This window comes from Larus michahellis, chromosome 6, assembly GCF_964199755.1.
Source record: "Larus michahellis chromosome 6, bLarMic1.1, whole genome shotgun sequence".
NCBI lineage: Eukaryota > Metazoa > Chordata > Aves > Charadriiformes > Laridae > Larus > Larus michahellis.
The window spans coordinates 56,642,136-56,663,442 of record NC_133901.1 but is presented as its reverse complement, the minus strand read 5'-3'; the positions used below and the strand labels follow the sequence as shown (position 1 = coordinate 56,663,442).

At 35.9% G+C, this 21,307-nt stretch overlaps 1 protein-coding gene across 6 annotated transcripts in view; it reads right to left on the bottom strand.

Annotated features, from left to right (window-relative positions):
- The window catches only part of LOC141745114 (heparan sulfate glucosamine 3-O-sulfotransferase 1-like), a 93,675-nt gene that overhangs the window by 17,813 nt on the left and 54,555 nt on the right, over nt 1-21,307 (bottom strand). For 2 of the 6 annotated variants that reach the window (XR_012587679.1, XR_012587680.1), the window contains exon 2: nt 18,260-20,872. Coding sequence is in view for 2 of the 6 variants with exons in the window: in XM_074592276.1 (XP_074448377.1) it covers nt 19,824-20,753 (930 nt within the window). In the remaining 4 variants the exon portion in view is untranslated. Of the gene's footprint in view, nt 1-12,834; nt 15,718-16,821; nt 20,873-21,307 lie in introns of those variants that run through there. The other 4 variants (XM_074592276.1, XM_074592277.1, XR_012587681.1 and 1 more) reach the window with 3 other exon arrangements.

The window sequence follows — 21,307 nt, the reverse complement described above, 5'->3', positions numbered from 1 at the left end:
GCAATACGGACAGTGGGATTGAGTGCACCCTCAGCAAGTTTGCTGGTGACACTGAGCTGTGTGGAGCAGTTGACACACTGGAGAGAAGGGATGCCATTCAGAGGGACCTTGACAGGCTTGAGAGGTGGGCCTGTGCAGATCTCATTAAATTAAACAAAGCCAAGTGCAAGGTCCTGAACATGGGTCAGGCCAATTCCAACCACAGACACAGGCTGGGTGGAGAATGGATTGAGAGCAGCCCTGAGGAGAAGGGCTTGGGGGTGTTAATTGATGAGAAGCTCAACATGAGCTGACAATGTGTACTTGCAGCCCAGAAAGCCAACCGCATCCTAGGCTGCATCAAAAGAAGTGTGGCCAGCAGGTCAAGGGAGGTGATTCTGCCCCTCTGCTCCACTCTTGTGTACTCCCAGCTGAGGCCCCCAACATGGACCTGCTGGAATAGGTCCAGCGGAGGGCCACAGAGATGATCAGAGGGCTGGAGCACCTCTCCTAGGAAGACAGGCTGAGAGAGCTGATATTGTTCAGCCTGGAGAAGAGAGGGCTCCGGGTAGACCTTATAGCAGCCTTCCAGTACCTAAAAGGGTCCTACAAGAAAGCTAGAGAGGGATAGGAGGAGGGGTAATGGCCTTAAACTTAAAGAGGGTAGATTCAGATTAGATATTAGGAAGAAATTCTTTCCTGTGAGGGTGGTGAGACACTGGAACAGGTTGCCTAGAGAAGGTGTGGATGTCCCATGCCTGCAAGTGTTCAAGGCCAGGTTGGATAGGGCTTTGAGCAACCTGGTCTAGTGGTAAGTATCCCTCTCCGTAGCAGGGGGATTGGAACTAGATGATCTTTAAGGTCGCTTCTAACCCACAGCATTTTATGATTCTATGAAAATTTATGCCTGTCTAGGGCAATAGTTAGTGGGGGATTTGGAATTTTGGGTGTGGTGGTTTGGGGTTTTTTTGTTTGTTTTTATTGTGTTGTTTTTTTTTCTATGAACTTGTTGAGGAAACAAGGCTTACTTGGTGATGCTGTCGCTCTGTTTCTCTATGTCTTGTCATTGCACCCATAATAACATTTCAAATGACAGCTACTTTCAAGCAAATTTGAAATATACTTAAATTCCTATGAGATCTGTGGAAATGGTACTTAGATGCAAGAGATTTATTCAAAATAATGTCCCACTAAAGGAAAAGCAGGCAGAATATACCTCGTTCTTTGGAGTAAGTGTGAGGTTCTTGTGGTGAGTAAAGCTTGTGAGGGGGATCAAAGGATACAAATTCATAGGAAGGTTCCATTAATTCTGCTATTTATGTTGGTTTTTTGTTGTTTGGTTTGGTTGTGTTTTTTTTTTTTTTTTGCTTTGAGGAGACTTTCTTAAAGCCTGTGCAACAGCTATGAAGGAAATGTGTAAACTTTTAAGATCACATTCTTCATGTTAGGGATGTAAATACTCTTAGATATTTGGTTGTCTGCAAATTCAGTTTTGGGCTATAATTCTTACTGCCATGTTTGAAGGTGGACATTTCTTGGAATAAAATTTTGAGAAATACAAACTCTAGTGAATCACATTACTAATAAAGTCAAAAGGTGCTTGAAGTGTTTACCCATTAACTAGTTTTAAACCGGTTATCATATTTTTATAGCCTTAATACAAGTTTATCAGAAGCTACAGCTGTTACTTCTCTAGAATGTAGAATAACCCAGGTCAGAAGGGACCTCCAAAGATCATCTAGTCCAACCTTTCATGGGAAGGGGAGCCTAGATAAGATTATCTAGCACCCTGTCCAACCACATCTTGAAAACCTCCAGCGTTGGGGACTCTATCATGTCGCTGGGGAGGTTGTTGCAGTGAATGATTGTTCTCACTGTTTTAAACTGTAAAGTTTCTTTCAATTTTTAATAATCTGCCTTACACACCTTGAAAGATCTTGGTATTAGATTAGTTTCTTTTCCTCTAGTTAAAGTCTGACTGGAGAAGCCTAATTATTTCAGTTAATACAAAGTTTAATAAACCTGTTAAATCCAAAGAAATCTGTATTTCTGATTTCGTTAATTGAAAAATATTAGATGAAAATGAGATTTATTTCATGAGTTGGAAGGTTTCTAGTTTTATTATTTCGAGAGAGAGGCTTGAGGAAAGCACAGAGGACTTGAAATTAAGACATGTAAAAATTGAGTTTAAAATAGAGGCAGTTGTTGGTAACACAATTTTGTTTACACAGTAGGAATAGTTTATTAAGGAGAGATGTCATAATGACTGTTTCCAGCAAGTGTGGAGTAATTGACTTGAGTAGCCACTTGATGTCATCCTGGTGCTACAAAATTTGTCTAAAATCCATTTAAAAACCTTTGATTCAAAGAGAATGATTGTTTCAGTGAACTTGGCTTATCTATATTCCTAAAGTTTTTTTCAATTCTCTGGAAATCTTTGCTTTTTTGCTTGTTTTCTCCCTGCAGTCATGCAGAATCTGTTTAAGAAGCTCTCTGACAGAATGCTTAGTCTCTTCTTTTTTCTTTGAGTTGAAATAACTGCAAATTTTTCAAGAAAATGTGACTCACACTTACCCCTCATGTAACGAGGTTGGTATCAATAGTTACGTTAATTTGGCCCAAATTCTCTATCAATGCTATATTAAAAATATGTAGGAAATCTTTCAACAGTTTGAGCGGTGGTTTTACTTCAAGATCATTCAGCTGTGTTATGCCACCTCTGTCCTTTTTTCTGACCAACAATAAAACTTTACAAAGACAGTTACATTTTTGTCCAGGAAAAGTTCTTCAATGTTTTCTTCTTGGCATCCAACTTGATATAAAGGATTAAAAGGTCTCATTTGATCATTGTGCATTTCTTTGTTGGGGAGGGGAAAGGGCGGAAAGGATGTCTGTCTCAGAGAAACTTAATAGGACTCAGAACAAAATTATATATTGGTTTTCTGGAATTAATTTTCTCTGGCGCTGTTGCCAGAGTAAAATATCCATGATCCCTTGAAGTATCTTTCTCCTACCACTCTTCCCTCCTTCCACCTAGGCAGATTCCCTAGATCAACTAATTTTCTACCATTTTTTTAATTTCCAATGACTCATTCTTTTCTCTTAACTCATTCTGTTCTTTATACTTGTTCTTGGTTCTGTGGCTGTTAAGCCATATAATTTGCAGTATTTTCCCACAGTACTCCCATGGAGTTCTAAAATATTTGCTTTGGCAGACTGCCACTTTGTTTTCATGATTATATTATATTTACAGGAGATTACAAGTTTGTGTTGTCATTTGAAACTTTCACAAATTCTACCTCATTATTCTCTAATCTGGAAGATCATTTGCAGTCTATAAACTGACACAAGAACATCTTGTTTTTTAAGTTCAAGGTATGAACAAGTAAGTGCACAGGCTCACCGGTAATCTGAGAAACCCTACGTAAAAAACTGTTACTCATATTTCTGTACATGTTTGTGATCCCAGTGCCTTCTCTGACAGCTGCCTAAGAAAGATAAAGCTGAGACTAAAAGAGTCCAGATAGGTGTTAAGAAAGTGATTAAAGATGTAGTAGTACTTCTATAGGAACAAAGAGAGATTGAAAAGAACCAGGATAATTCAGTCTGAATAAGATGAATAATAGGGATTTGATTGAGGTGCGAAGATTAGTAAGAAATGACTACTGTCTTCTTTTTCGCTCTCTCAAAGTATGAAGTAAGGAGATAAAGTGAAAATAAAGTCACTTTTTTTCCTGGAATATAATTTTTCATTGGCATTTGCTGTTTCAGGAGGTCATTGAGACAAGTCAGGAGCTTATTGTAGCAGCCTTTTAAGGGTTCATTAACAGCAATTAGTAGAAAATTTTTCTTTTGAGTACTTTGTAGAACACTACTGAATAAATTGGATACAGTTTAAAAACAAGGACCTAGAGCGCAATGCCTTATAAAAAAATAGGAGGTACACGTATTAAAGAGAATACCTCTACTTGAATTCCCACAATTATTTCTGGCCACAACAGCTTTTTTGGTTGCCAGAGTGGGGATGAATATGGTTGTTTTCATCCAGGTTTATGGATAAACACTTTTCATTTGCTCTTCTCATTGACAGCAGTTTGGGTAAGATTCATCTGTTCAAACTTGGACACTTGTAGTGTAAATATGTGCAAATGTACAGTGTAAATATTTGCAAATGTTAACTCTTTTGAAGATTTCTGTCAATGGAAATAGATACTTTTAGGGCATAATTTGTATTATATGGCAGAGATGTCTAAAATAGGTCAGATGAACTGTCTTCTAGAAGCAAATATTTCTTCCCCTGCTGCATATTACTTCTTATTGGATAAATGTAGACAGTAAACTTACATGCAGGTAGCTACAATATAAGTATCTAAAGTCATGTGAGGTAACTCTCATATTGATTGCTCACAACTGTCTTTTATAGTTGCAGTCTTGCAAAGTGTTACGAGAGATTATCTACAGCCTCTTCTGCTTCTACTTGGTGTCTCCATTCCATAAATTCTTCTATATTCACTCCTGCAAAAGTGCTATTACAAAATCAGATAGCTTTTATTATCCTTGGTGATGGATATTTATGGAATCAGTCCTCTGTTTATATTGCAAAGTTTTAAAACGGGACTGTTTTGGATCTGCTAAAATCATTGTGCAAAAGAGTTGGCTTTTTTGTGGTTTTCAAAATTCAAACCATAATATGTTTAACTGACATAAAGTCTTAGTGACTTTCCAGTTGCTGCTAATCCACATGGAGTTCTCATTCATCTAATGATAGTCTGCATACTATAACTGAATTTTGTAAAATATACCTCTGTTCCTGTAGGCAACATCTGATGCCTTAAGATTGAATCTCATTTATGCAGTAGCTCTTTTCTATCATCCTTGCCATCAGAGGAAACTCAGAGAAGGTGTAGATGCAATTTGATACTATGTATCTCACCTGAATGTGAGTGCAGATGAGAACCTGTCTTCTAATGGAGGCAGATGGCCAGCTACCAAAAGCATTTTTAGTGTCACTTTGATCATATTAGTTCAGGCACATGTGGTTACTTATCTGTCTACTCTAGATTTTGTGTGTGTCTGTTTGCCTTGTAATCTTGACTAATTCATCTTCACTACACTTCCATGAAATAGGACCACTGTGTTTTCTAAGTGGGGGCAACCTGCAGTTGTTCCATAGTGCCTTATGTATGCTGGAAGAAGAGTGTTTACTTAGAGCACTATTCAGTTCTTCTGACTGATGTCCTACAGAAAATCTCTGAGATTCAGGGAGGCTTAAGTGACTTGTCCAAGACTGCACAGAAAACAGAAGTCTTTCTATATCAACACTGTTAATACTCTTGGAGCTAAATGGTTCTTAGCTGTACGTAAATAGTTATTAATCTGTTATTGCAAGATTTTACCAGCATTGATGAGTCTTAAATTTAACCTTTTCTATGCCTCAGTAAGTTTAGAAAATTTTTCACCTATTAACCAAAAAAAGTTTAACAGTTTGGCATGTGTAAACTTAGCTAATTTAAGCACTTAGATGACTTTAAATAGTTAAAATGTATGTGTCCTGGATTAATAGAAATTTGAAATGAGATAAGATTTTCTTAGTTCATACAAAGGAGAATGAAAGCAGAGAAATGACAAATTGATGTATGAGAAGCAATATATGAGATGTGACTGATAAATTATCTTCTGATATGTTAATGAATTCCAGATAAAGAAGTTGGCAATATGATGATTTATTGAGATTTTAATACAGTAAATTAAAAATTGAAAGGTGATCTGAGTGAAAGAATCCCCAGGAATCTTTTGAAAAAATAATTAGGAATTTGAACATTTAAAGAGGCTTTTTATAGACACAGACCCTGATATTCACATATACACACATTTGCATTTTAAATAGATACATCTGAAAAACCTACTGAGCCTACGGTCAGTACCAGTTCTCCTTATAATTACATAGAAATAACAAATTTTAAAATACTTGTTTAGAAATACGTACTGCACTCTTGCGTGCACTAAAAAAATCCATATTTAGTGACAGAATCTTTTCGGCCACCCAGAAAATCCTGCATGCCTGTTTGACACTGATGAGTAAAGATAATACACACATAGATGAAAAAATACTTGAACCAATTTAGATATTTGTGATTAAAACTTAGCTTTAGTCAAAAGGAAAGCATTAGGTAGGAGTTTTCTTCAAGGAAAACTAATTCTGAAGAGCTATTTTTTCTATTTTGCTTTCCCATAAGAAACACAAGCAACTACCTTTAGAAAAAATAAGAAACTATTGCTGTGGCAGGAAAAAAAGTAATTGTAGCTGTCAGCTCAGACTGCCAGTTGTTCTAATTAACTGGGTGAAACTGATACAGCTAAGCTGTATCTTTAAAATCCAAGAATAGCCACCATGACTTCAGTTTGTCTGAAAAACGTTCTTATTGGCTCAGCATCGGATTCAACATGTTTGGTTGTTAATGTTCATATTGTCATTTTCTATCATTAGAAGCACATTATATAAAATAAGTTATTAATATTTATAAAACCATCACTATTCTGTTTACACTACAGTGAGTATTGAAACCACATGGATTAATCTTGAGAGGGGAAAAAAATCATTTGATATATTACAAGGTAATGGATGAGATTCAACACACTCAAATAATATATTTACATAAAATACATGAGAAACAGTACCCTACTTAATTTTATCTAGCTAATGTTCTCCTTATATGATACATCAATTTTTTTTCTTTACTGTTTAACTCATTATTTCTTTTTCACTTTTTAAAAAAGATCTATTTAGCATTTGTTGATCCCCCCCCAGCATCTAAGTAAATTTGCATTTTACCACAAGAAATTTTAACTTTTTCCACATGAAATATGGGCCCTGTTTTATATGCCCTGTGCTTTTAATGTTGCCTTCTACTGTGGGGTTGGAAATTTCTCTCAGTACAGAAGCTCTGTTGAATGTCTGCTTTTGGACTAAATAGAAGCATGTCTTTCTCTTTTCCGATGTTCCCAGTAGTTCGATTCTTTCCCTCCCCCCCTTCCCTCCCCCCCGCATTATTGAAAGACAGGGATCCATTGCATTTAAGAAATTTGGAAGAGAATTTATTTTCTGTTCCATTTTTCTTTGTCAAGGTGTATCTCTAGATCAGACTGATAAATCACCACTGATAGACCACTACAGAGAACATGCTCCCTGTCCCCCCGGTGGTGCTTTGCCCATAGCAGAGGTATGGGGACGGTATGGCTGTGTTCTGTCTGCGCAGTTCAGGGAGCTGCTTAGGGAATAATACAGTCTTTGTTACGATATACTGATTGCTGCAGGATTGTGTACGTAAAAGATGCTAACAGTGTTTCACATCTAGAGGCATTGTTTGCGAAGGGAGTGTGGCTTTTTTACTTTTATTTAAAATTCTATAACATCATGTAAAGAAATTGTCCCGACAGCATTTGCCTTTCCTTTTTGCAAAGTTTTCCCTGGTTAAAGATGCATCCAATTTAACTACTGCTGAAGGAAGTCACAGTAAATTAACAGCTGGCCAGTAAGCCTGGAGCTTTGAAGAGAAAACTGCTCCTTCCTCTTTGCAAAAAGCTCTGAAACAATTTAGTTTCTCTTCATTTATTTGGTCACAGTGATTGAGGTATGGATGGAGGAGAGATTAGGATGTACCAGCATAAACTGCTGGTTTACGAAGACTAGAAGGAATTTCACATTGTAATTTTTTACAAAGTGCCAGAGTACAGGTATTTGGTTGAGGATAAACTAAAAGATTATTGTGAAATTGTTGCTTCCCAGCACTTAAAAAGTTCTTTCATTTGTTAATGGGTTTATAAATGCAAACTTGATGTCATTCCCATCCAAAACAGACTTACTAACTTCTAGTTATAAGTCGTCAAGAAAGCACAAGTATGTTAGCTACAAAATCATACATTTATTAAATTATGTAACTTATACTTCATTCTCATGTGCAGAATGCCTGACAGTATTGGAGCATGAATATAGCTCGAATCTGATTTAACTCCTTTCTTGCATAAACATACAGGAAAACTTCATGACCGGGTAATAACAAAATCCACATGAAATGTGGATAATCTAAGTAATTTAAAGAACACTATAGGTCAGAGATTGAAAATTTGCAGCTTCTGTTTAAAATGTTGCACAAATCTTTTTGAATAGGACATCTCATTATAAAGAAAAAAGTCTGTAAAGAATATGTATCACTGATTATTACTGACAAAAGAATATATCCCCTAGATTAACAAAAGTGGTTGTTCATAGAGTTTGATCTAAATGTTACAAGTTCCTACCACGAGCCAAATTCAGATTAAAGCAGCAGAAGAATTTGGCTTTGAATTATGCCATTAGCATAAAATTAAATGAGGATCTGATGAGTCGAGGTTGGCCCCTGAGATTTATAACTGTTTACCTTACTGCCTTTTTGCATCATCTTCTCCCTGATACTGCAGATCCAGATAGTTCTCCAGCTAATTAGCTAGAAAGAGGAAGTGTGTGATGAAGCTCTCTCCAACTTTGCCAGCTCCCATGTTTGAAGTGCAAGTCTCAAGGTAGCTGCTCTTTTTCCCCCAAAAGTTTCAGCTATTGCAAGTTTGGGAATATGTTAGTGTAAGTATCTTGGCGTATTATTTTTTAACTAAAGAAAATGCCTGTGTTTTCTGGTTGTAGAGAAAAGCGTGGATATATGACACTGGAACACCCTGAAGGCTTAAAAATGGAATGTAAAATCAAAATGAATAGTATAAAGAAACCTATGATTTTTTTCAGTCTTGCATTTCTTTGGGACTGGCTTACTTTTCTAAGCCACCTGGTATGGCAGATGGTGCCAGCATACTTTTGAACGTAGTTATTTTCTTGCCTGTTTTTGCCTAGCATTGTGTCTCACGAGGGTCTGGTTTGGTTCCTGTGCTTACGTATGATGATTTATCGAGAGTTTGAGAGCAAGATGGCCTGAGTTATCATTAGCATAACCTATATCCAGTTGCAACTAAAGACATGCAATTGTTTTCCATTGATATGACTGAAGTACATGATAAAAAGACGAGATTAGCTAAAACAGAATCCCTGAAGATTTAATTTATTGTGATTGGTTTAGGCAGGAGGTCTGAAGGAAGTGTTATTTCTCTAGGCCTTTTGAATTGTGATGAGGTACCATTCCTGCAGGCCGGCAGGTTGTGCAGTCTACGTGCTGTTATTGACCAGGGGCGGCAATTCAAGGACCTGAAGCCACTGTTAACTTTATTGCGATGAAAATGAGATCAAGCTCTGTTTGAATTCCCTGATGATAATCACGATGCCTATCTTTGTGAAATGGCAGACAGATTAAAGAAATACATGCAGTACATTAGGCAACTTGCATAAATGATCTGTTGCCTGCAGCTGGTTCACTGTGCAGTTGTGGGTTATTGTTGCAAGGAGAGATTAGCAGAAAGGAGCGTGAACTCTTCACAATGTTTTGCTATCTGTCTCAGCTGCCTGGTAGCCCAAGGTTTAAGATTTTTTTCATGTTAATATTTAAAGTCCCAAGAGGATTGCATCCCAAGTGCATTTTTGAGCTTCTGATGCCCTGTATTCCATTTCAATCTTGACTGTTAGGAGAGAGAAATTTGGGGCCTGAGGGCTTTCTGAAATGGAATTAGCTGAAAGTGTACAGTATCTTTTCCTCTGGAGTACTGGGTGTGTGGAATGTTTTCCCTCCAGAGCTCAAATGTGTCACAAATGTAGTATATTTAAAAATATGCTTTTCTCCTGTAACCGGCAAGATTTGTGCAAAAATACTTTTAGTTGTAATTATTTCACTGTTTGTAGTTATGATTTAAAGTGGCAGACTAAGGAAGGAAGACTGCAGAAATGTTCTAATCTTATTGAAGAGCCATCATTCTTTGCCTTGGACATTGGTTATGAAAAATTATTAACTTGACTTTTTCAGTTTACCTTGCAGTGTTTTTCAGAAACTTTGAGAGGCTATTTGCTTGCTTATTTTAAATCATAAGATATTAAATACTTGAGAAAAATAAGTTTTTTATGCATTTCACTTGTAAAATGCATGAAGGGCAAGCTACTAAACATGCCGAGGCTCTTTTGCTAAAGGTATCTTTATTACTCTATCTGTATTTCATCTGCCTGTCATGACTACAAGACGAGTAAATCCGAACTCATCCTCACATCCAGTGAGATTCTGACAGGTTTACCTACCTTGAGTAGGATATAACTGTATCTGAGGTCCTACTGAAGACACAGGTAGTGTGAATAAAATATCAGAATACAGCACATTCAGATCAATGGTCCAGATCTGCGGCCTTAGCTCAAGCGTTACGTCTCGTATAGGTAGGAGTTTTTCCTGGTCAGAGACTACAGAATCAGTCACCCATTTGTTTTGTTTATTTTGATCTTCCTATCAATAAGGTGCTATAAATGCTAAAATGTTTATTCGGCCTTTTCTATTGCTCTTACTTTTGGTATTGCATTAACTATGTATAACTTGGTTAGGTATAGTCTCACAAAATTTTTCAACCAGTACTACGCTTAACGCAATTATGTAAAGTTTGGCAGTTGTTCTTGCCCAGCCTATTACCATTTAAAAAAAATACTGCTGCACTGTCATTCCTTGATATTCTACAAGATCTAAATGATCATTGGTGAACAACAAAGCAATGGTCAGTGAACACAACTTTGAATCAGCAGCAATAAAAAAAAAAACTTTTGGTAGTTCAGATAAAATGCTTTCTGCAGTAAAACAAAACTAATTAAAAAAAATTCTTTGTGTTAATGTTAGTGTTGAAAATACTATATTTATATTTATGAACTGGTGGGTTAATCAGCACTGAAGACATGTTGGAAAGTGTTAGAATACTTTCTGTCATTTGGCTCAACTTTAGGCAATTATACATGTAAACATAATTACTGTGGTACTACTTTTGAAACACATTGGTCTCAACTTTGTGATGAATGAATCTGCAATATGTTTTCCTGACACCTCCTTGAATTGAATTAATCCAATATTAATTTATTTTAGATGTGCCAGAAGCATCATCCTATTACTAATAATTTGAAATAGACAGCAGGAGGTGCAGGTCCCTTCCTAGCATTGCCAGAATGCATCTCTGTGTGTATCCAGCAATCTGGGTGATATGTTGACAGAATGAGGCCAGCGATGCAAATAAAGGAATTTCGCCCCCCCCTTCCCCCTGCAGTAAATGCACTCATTTATACATGAAGTTAGAGAATACAGTTTATTCACTGTCACTGACTAAATCTGTCACTGACTAGAATTTCTACAGAAAAATCAAATTAAGAGAGAAATAGCTTCTGTATTAGCATTACCATCAAATGTTTAATTTGTGTATTAAGTGATAAGAGTATTTATGTTTCAGAAAGCAGACTTATTTCATTTGCCTTATCAGCCACCTAACACTGAAGTAGCATTCTGTGCATAGATGCGTTTTAGGCTAGATCCTCAGCTACAAATTAGAGTAGTTTTACTGCAGTCAGCGCAGCTGACTGAAGCCAGTGCCACTTCACGTTAATGGAGCACTTGAATCCAAATGCTTCTGTTAAATATCAAATAAATATGTCTTTTTTTAAAACAGAAGGTGAATTTTTTTCCTGTCCTCCAAAAAATATCCTCAGTCATTATGCTTGCTACGTGTGTTAGGATTAGCTATTTTGTCTTAATTGTTTACAAGTTTGTAATCTGATTCCCTGATATACTAACAGAGCATAAAAACGAAATTTATTCATTTTTGGAAGCCGTAGTATATGTTTCAGCTTTTACTTTTCTCAGATCAGGAAAACTAAATTTAAGATCAAAACTATTTATTCCACGAAAAAGCCAGTGTTCATTAATAAAGAAAAAAACACAAGAGAAGAATTTATAGATAGAGAAGAAAATCAAAGACAGTGGGTGACTGGCAGTGAAGTTGCATTTATGTGAAATAAACATCCTGGGCTTTAGCATTAAAGTGAGGTAACATAATCCTGTGCCCTTTGATCATAATATACAGATGATCAGGACAGGGAGTCATACAAGTATATATAACTGTATCCAATACTTATTTGATAAACAGGAGTCATGGACAAAGGACCCTAACAAGATAACAAGCTTCTGTATTTTCTGTCTCATTGTGTGTAGTAGCTACAGAAAGCTGGATTAGTGCATTTCATTCCTATTTTTCTGGGTGGTTGTATTTGTCTAGAATAATTACTATCCGCAACAACTGGGGTTTTGGACAAAAGTAATGGAGGACCCAGCACCTTGTAAAATAAATTAAATGGGGTTTCCAAAGTTAGTTTGCTGTTACCAATGGAATACATACTGCAATTTGGCAAAAATCTGTCCTGCAGATAATATGAGGGGGGAAAAAGGCACCTAAAGGCTCACTTCCACACAAGCACCCTAAGAACTGGAACCCAGATTTTTCTCAGATTGAAGCCTGAACGTCTGTTTGATGAAAGCAGGAAACCACTCTTTCCAAACTCACAAAACACATTGCAAGCAGTCATTTGGATGGCTGAAGCATCCCTGATCTCTCTCTATATAATCTGGAGCACACAATACTTAGTATGATTCAGCAGGTACCCACTTTAGGTGACCACAGTTTTACTTCATATGCCATTTTTTTCCAGTCGTGGAAATGTAAGACTTCGCTATCACCCTACCTAATCTTTGTAATTCTAATGCAAGTCATTAATATTGTGAACTCTGCCCATTTAACTCTGAAATCAGCTTGCAAAAAGGGTATTTGCTATGAAAATATTTTTTCAAGGGAGAGGCGGGAGGGTGTGACAAAAGGCATAAAAGAACTAAAAAGAAAGTGAACAGTTTTCTAATGCTACTAAAAATGTAATAACTTTTGAATGGTAATTTCCTATTTTAGACACTGAAACCAAAATATTTTAATTTCTCAGATGAATTTGAACTTTAAAATTCCAAGTTTGTTATTAAACAATGTAGAGGAGACTTCCCCTCCCAAAATCAAAGGAAATGAAAACACACAGAAAGTTTATTTTTGAAAAGTATGAAAGGCAGTTTACTTGAACCCTGTTCTGCTATGCTTACTCTACATAAACAGGCCCTATGTATATGACCTATTAGCGTTTTTTTTCCAGAGAATCTGTTTATCTGTTTTATTCATTTTGTTGTATGTACACTTGACAAGGAACTTCAATCACATAAACATGGTTTGTCTGGTAAACACATAATGGATGAAGCTTACTTTGAATCTAAGAATACAATACCCCTTGTCTGCAAGGTGAAAATCTTAAGAGCAGTATATGGTGCGGGCTCACAGAAGATGCCTAGAGCATGGCCTAAACAGACTTCAGTTTATTAATACAACAAATAATAAGTTACAGATAGCTCGTACTGGAACTGTTGCCCCTGGTTCAGTATGCCTTCAACAGCACCACTTTAGTGCGCAGCTGTAGACCCTGCTTGTTTTTATTTTAGACTGAGCGTATTTTGCAAGCTGCGTGTGATTCGTGTGTGTGTGTAACTATCGCATATGTTGTTTATGAGTCTTTAATCTTTCTTCACTCAAGGCAGCAATGCACCCCCTGCAGTTTGCAGCGTTCCATCTGTGTCACTTGTCTTGAGTAGTAGATTTGTATCTTGGCAGAGGACAGAAAAGGTATCTTCAATCTTCTCATGACAGTTGCACAGCATTTTTCTAGGCTGACAGTCTTTGTCAAATCAACAACAAAACCGCTCTATCTAGTGCTGCTAATTTTCCATAAGGAATTTAAAAATGCCCAACACTTAGTGTAGAGAATTGTTACTTCCCATCCAATTTGCCTTAGTAGCACTGCAGCATTTCACCCAAGGATAGACCTGTCCTACAGTATTGTAGTATTCTCTAATAAGATGAAATACAGTGTTTTGAAAATGTATATTCTCATATTTCCCTAATAGCCTAATGATCGTAAAACTAATCCAGGCACATAGAATACCTAGATAAATCCCTGGAGTAACATGTTACTTAGTCCTGTGCATTGTCTTATCAGGCCAGTCATAACTTTCATTTGTAACTATGCCATATTATGTCCACAAATATTTAGCAGAAGAGGGCCTTCACCTCAGGTTTCATTGCGTTCTAGTTGCCCTTGCCTTATTTTTTCCTGTTGCAAGTTTGACTGATGCATTCCTAATGGAAAGTTTACGATGGATCAAAATGTTCACATCTAAAGAGTTAAATAATAAGCAAATATTAGCCAATCTGAGTGGCAAAGTGAATGGATTCTTAATTACCTGTGCCTCCCTTTTATTACTGCCATCTGATTTAGATCTGTAAGTCAGTGCTTTAATGTTCTTCAGAATAAGAAAAACTATAACATAGTTGCATTATCTAATGAAGACAGAAAATACAAAGAGATTGTTAAACTATTATCAGTCCCTATATAAAAATGTTCTTCACTGGGAACTGTAATAAACAGAAGTAATATTCTTTGTTCTGGTACGATAACTGTCTATTTTTATTGCAGTGCAACTCAAACCACGTTTTTATCTCAGAGGAAACAATACAAAACCAGAGAAATGCCCTTTGAGAGAAAACCTGTACCACTGGTAAAGAGTTTACATTAAGATGTTTTTCTTTAAACACTTACTGAGAAGTTTTTGTAAGGGAACTAAAAGAACATACAAGGTAAAAGTGTAAGACCATTTTGCATCAGGAAATAGACTTCATAGCACTTGTTATATGGGCTAATACATGAGATACTGCACATTTCGCATCACATTTACTTTACCAGGAAAGTATGATTTGTGTCAGTCCATTTTAATCTGTTTTATCTTCCCTTAGTAGCAGATTCAACCTCAAGTACTAATTTATACTTTGCAGTTCCGTTAGTATCTTGGCTTCCAAAAATTTTTCGGGAATTGCAGTAAACTCATGTCACTGTTAATTAACCTTAAAGACATGACAATTCCTCTATAATCACAGAATGATACTACAGGGTCTTTTTATCCACTGTGGTTCTGACTTTTAAATTTGTTTTATAAAATAGCAGAACAATTTAGTAAGTCACATTGAAACTTGAAATAATCAAAGTGGAAATTATTTGGCCAGTAAACATTGGCTATTAACTGCTGGTAATGATTAATGTGCTATGCAAATTATTATTGATTTTAATTCCAATGTGTCTGTTCATTTCTATGACAAAATTCAAGCTTTTGGAGGAAATGAAGGATCAAATCCAAAAGTACAGTAAATAATAATCTACAGTAGTATAATCTTTACTTAAATAATGTAAATGTTTCTTTCTCTGCAAGGAAATGTTATTGTGCAAGACATACGATGCATCAAGATATTGGGGCATCTCTCACTTTTTTTTTTTTAAACTGTGCTCCTATAAAGGAAAGCAATAACCCATATTTTTGTTTCTGACCACATAGATTAAACGAGACATTATAAGGATTTTGACAATATTAAAATTTTTGTCCTACTCACAAAAGCATCTGAATTGACAAAGGCAAAAAGCAGTCAGACTTGCTGGAAGCAACCCAATTTTAAAATTTCTTTTTGATGCACTCATGAAATGTGCGTGAAGACTGAAAACTGCATGCAGATGCGCTTCCCTACAGTATCAAACGGATGCTGAAGGGGTTGATGTTGTGCAGCAGCATACAATGATGCGTACTAAGCATATGCTGTCTGTAAAGGTCTCCACAATATTGTTTATGGATATTCCAAAAACGTCTCTGCTTTAACAGGTATTCTTCAGCAGAACTGTAAAAGCTGTGAAAGAAAAGGCCAGAAGTCAGCCCAAAGCCTTTGAGCAGCAAGATACAAAGGATACAATGAAAAAATCCAACCCTCTTCCTGGAAAAATAATGGGTGAGTCCAATAGAGGAACCTCTTTTTTTTCATCCCATTAGTTACGTACTAGAAGCTTTTTGGGGCAAAACCCTGGCTCTTAAGTTTCCTTCTGCTTTTTCTTTATGTACTATAGGTAATATATATAGCCCATATAAAAAAAATGCTAATATTAGACTCGTTTAGGTATTAAGTGTGAGTGTGCTGCTTATTGTGGCAAAGGCTAAACCAATCCAGTTAACAGCTGCAGTTGCTTGATATTAGTAATTTTCAGTGCTATTAGATCAAAGCAACTACAACTATGGCACTTTAACTAAAAAAAGGAAGAGAACAGTATTTAAAGTGAAGGCTTAGTATTTGTGGAATGCAAAACAACATCAAAGAGCTGTGCAAATCATCATAAATTCTGCAGTAGTCTTACACATGTGACTGTATCATCTCTTTCAGATGCTCCCAACAACCTTTAAAACAACTGCGTGATCTCTTTAAGCAACCTTCCCACGTGAAATTTATTTCTGCAAATACCTCTTGAGTATCAGATAAGGAGATGAAAGTCCTTTGATTTGGAGAATTTGGAGACGAATAGTTTATGGTTTGCTATCAATGTGGAAACGCATAAGACATATTTGTAATTTCTTAAATTGTTAATAGCATCTTTAAACTGATGGTGAGCCTCTAGTTCTTTCCAAAATTAGACTAGTTTTCAATCCGAAATGCCAAGAAGTGAGTACTTTTTATTTCTAAAGAATTACTAAAGAATGGGTCAGGAGATCTTTAAGCTGATCTGATCCCCTTCCTGAGGATGAGGGAAGGAGTGTTATCTTTTGAAGACAGTAAGAACGGAGGTCATGACCTCATAATATTTTTCAGACCACAAAATCAGAAACTGATTGAAACAGTTTGTAATGTTAAATTATAGTCTACTATATTTATTGAATTCTGTTACGCTGAGGTTAAGTTGTATCTTTGTAGACCATTTACCAAAACAAAACTTCAGATGAGAATCTTGATTTATGCAAAACCAAACCAAAACAACCAACCCGTCTCCCAAATCATAATATGCATAATCTATTTCTTCTGATATTAGTAAACTCTAAAATGATCATTCAATTCATTCCATCAATTCTGTCCTTCCCAAAAATGCTGATTAGGAATGAAGAGTGCTAACAAATCAAGTAGATATATGCGTCACAAATCCATAAAGATCAGCTCTCCTTGAAATGTAAATGCCTGAAAGAGACCTGCATTTTCAAAGACGCATACAGCTTCTGCCAACCAGTGTTCCTGCATTCAACTCATTTAAAGATTAGCTGTAAACTTCAGAGAAGAGAGAGAAAGACTTGATGCCTGCAAGCATAAATACAGAAAGACATCAGAATTATTTTTTTTTCTCGGAAGCCTATGAAATGGAATGTGACATATAGATGTGAACTTTTCAGTTACTGAAGAAAACTACCTGAAACCTTTGTTTCAGGAAGTATACATTGTCTTCAAATTAGCTTCTTGCAAAAAAAAAAACAAACAAACAAAACCCCAAAATGTTATTCATATTCAATACTATTAAATGGAATCATCGTTGAAAAGAAAGAAAACAAGAAGAATATGGAAAGTTTTGCAATGTATTAGAAACAGAAAGCAATGCTGAAAAAAAGTTACAATGATATAAACTGCTCTATATGCTGCTACCTTCAATACTGCATTTCTGAAATTAGTGGACTGGAATGAGTTTCATTCATCACTGAGATTGCATTGGTCAGAAAGAACAGGCTACGTTAAACAACATAGGGAATCTGGATTTGGGGCTTCTGTTATCAGATTGTGGCCACAAAATACAAAGTGTTGGTCAAATATAAAATGACCCTGCTGATTCAGAGTTCAGAATTTTTCTGGGTTTTTACTTAACTACTTCATCATTTTACTTACAAATGAAGAAAGTATTGTTAGACTAGACAGCTGTAATTATTACAGTTTAGCTATCCAATGTCCTTGTAGAGATGGTCTAAGACCAGCACAATCATCCTGTTCTTTCCACATCTAGTTCAGGTCAACTTTGTACTTCTGAGAAGTGCCCAGATCTGATCACCATTCATGATTAAGAAGCCACAATCTCAGAAAAGGTGGAAGAAGTAAGTAACAATTTTGTCCATCTGTAGAAATCAGAGATGTAGTAAATAATCATACTTCAGAAAGACAATTTCAGAAGTCAATTATATGCTAATGAAAAATAAACATAATTTTCTCTCATATATGCACATACAAGTAGCAGAAGAGATAAAGAGTAAGGTTTATTATATTATTTTTAACATTTTACATTTTTGAGCGAATATTTGATGAAGGCTATTTGCACACAACCTGTCTGGGTCTGACTCAGTCCAGCTTCAGTGAAATACTGCTACATACCTAACACCTAAGTAGCCCCTTCATAAAGTATTAGCAGCCTAAAAATTAGTGCTGCGATACATACCTTTTAGCCTCTGAAGTGGAAGACTGAATCCCACGTTAGGAACACATGCTCCTGTAGGCTGCACAGCGGCTTAGACAGAAGGACACAGATTCAGGATTCTCAACAAGGTTTCAGTGGAATTTGATGCTGCGATGCTCAGAGTGGGCCCACACAACTACAGCTCACCAGTGTCCTGAGAAGCTTAAAGAGGAATCCACCTAATGGATGCTTCTACTACGGGGTGCACCAGAGGTTCTGGATTACAAGGTACAATGTCAAACAAGCACATCTGCATCTATAGTTCTATCTGGCACCATCTTTAACATTTCAAGTTATTTTTTTTCTTTGGTATTAATATATAATAAAACATTTACATGAAAAAGGAGAACAGACCAGCACAATATTGTCAAACAAAAAAATATTAAAAATAAAAAAATGCCTAATGCAGGGGTATAGATGGGTATGTTTTTTTACATATAATCTCTCATATTTAGCATATTGACCACTGTGTCTCAGTTATACAGTATAACAAGATGTTATTTTGAGTACGTCCCACAATTTGCATTAGAAATGACAAAATAAAAATAATCCATGCTTTGGAGAGCAAGCAAGTAAAACTTTTTTTTTTTTTTTTTTTAACAAGAATCAATGTGCCAAGGGAGGTATGTAAACTAAAGCCAGCAGAGAAATAGAATAACTAGCCACAGAATACAACCATGATTAATATGGTAGTACTAATGAAGAGCTTTTCCATTCAAGAGCAAAGTGACATAATTTATATAATCAAATATTTGTACAGTTACTGATGTTTGTTTGTTTGTTTTTAGTGTATAGAATAACAGTGTAAATTGAGGTTACCTGGGATCATTTAATTTCTTTACATTCAGAACTCTCACTTAAAGCTTCTTCAAACAGTTCATATTCTTTGTTTGGAGATTATTTTTGTTTTTAAACCCAAGATAGTATGAGTGTGGTTTAATACTAATGATATACAGACAGGGAGCTTCTAGTTCACCTATTCAAAATCATAGGCGAAATAGATTCATTTTATTATGAATTGGTTAAGAACTTCGGCATATTAACAGAGGATGAATTATTTATTGGAGCCACTATGTATGCTCCTGTTTTAACATACAATTTAGCTTATTGTATGAAAAATTCTAGAAATCAACACCACTATCATTGTGCGTAATATAAAAAATACTAACAACAAAAAATACAGAACAGTTAGAATAATACCATTTCAAATATTTACATATTTTACACTGTTAGAAGCAGTCATTTTTCCAAAACAGCACAAATCTTGTAACAGATACATATCTGAAGTAAGTCTGCTGAAGTTAATGTATTTGCATGATGGGAGAAAGAAGATCAGAATATGACTCACAGTAATCATACAAATACGTGAAACACATTTTTCCCCAATGTAAAAGGTACCAATTCAATGAGTTAACAGATGGGTTATTCCAAAGAAGCATATAACCAGTATGTTAAGTTCTCATAACATGAATCTTTACAGTTTAGAAAGATATGTTTGAAAGAGTTTTTTTCAGGCCCTTTTTAAGAAACATTGATTCCAAAGGCATTAATGCCAGTCAAAGGAATGATTAACCATTCTGTAAAATTTTGCATTGTGCTCTCTGAAGTAAGAATACAGTTGCTCTAAAACGGTGTTGTTAACAAGAGGATGGGGGCGCCCTTTGGATTCGTGTAAACATCTCTCCCTTCCATCACTTCTAATGCAGTAGAATCCCTTGGTTTGGTTAAAATAAAAATTAGAAGACATAATTCGGGAAGGAAGATTCAGAAATCTTTCAACTTTTTGTAATTCAGGAAGAGGGTCCTTGATTAAAGTATTGCCATCCACTATATGAATCTGATCCAAACTGAAATGCTTAAGCCACTTTTCCATATGAACATCATATAGGCTTCTCTGAATAGCTTTGTATTTGGTATTAAGTGCTCCATTCTTAATAACAATATCTTCAAAAAGCTGAACAGGCTTGTGGCTTTCTACTCTGTTGTAATACACTTGGGTATAGTCAGATATAACCCTCTCAGTGGGATCTCTTAGAATGAGCAGCAGTTTAATGGAGCTATTCATGTCATGAATTCTTTCTGGAGCCTGTGGTGATGTAAAATAGCCTGGTGTTTTCTCAATTGTAATTTGATTTCCATAAGAAAATGGCATCAGACTTCTATACCAGTCTATTCCTTTCACATAATTTTCATCCCAGTCAAAGAAGTGGACTTCTGTAGCTGCTACTACAATATTAGGATGAATATCCAACATTTCCAGCAAAGCCCTTGTCCCTCCTTTACGAACTCCTATGATGATTGTCTGAGGTATTTGTCGGCTTGTGCCAGGAGGTTTCACCTGTGCTGAATAGTGTTCGCTTTTATTGCTGAATAATCCTACTTGTGACTTCAGTGTTTCCAACAGTGCCCCGTTCTCAACAGGAGCACCCTGAGTGTGAGTCAGCAGAAGATAAGCTGACACTAGTAGGAAGGCCATGTGGAGAGAAATAATTAGTTCAAGATAATATTATGCTCAACTAATCAAAGAATAGGTAAGTCCCCTCTCGAGCTGGTTGGCAGAACCCGTGGTAAACACACAGCAAGTTTCTGAAGCATCTACAAAATAAAATAAGACAAATCAGTATTTCTAAACCCATCATCAGTTGGAAATTCAACTGACAATTCAATTCACAAATCTAATCTGTCATCACAACAGAAAATTTATACCAAAGTTGTTTGTTTTCCCTGACTTTATTTCAGAAGAACAAAAAACCCCGATTTGTTGTTTTTTTCCTTAACCGTGGGTGACCTGTGATGGTTTCTAACCTTTCAAACAGCTTTTGTTTCCTTTAAGCAGAACATTAGAATTGTTTACCTGATTTTAAATTCCTGCCCATTATTCGCTTGCTTTGATTTCCCTACTTCTCTTCCATAAACACCATATACTTCTCGTGACATATATACCATACCAAATATGATATTAATAATAATTACAAAGTATTTTTGAATGTCAATGCCTTTCCCCAAATTTCCTGCTAGAGTAATATATCC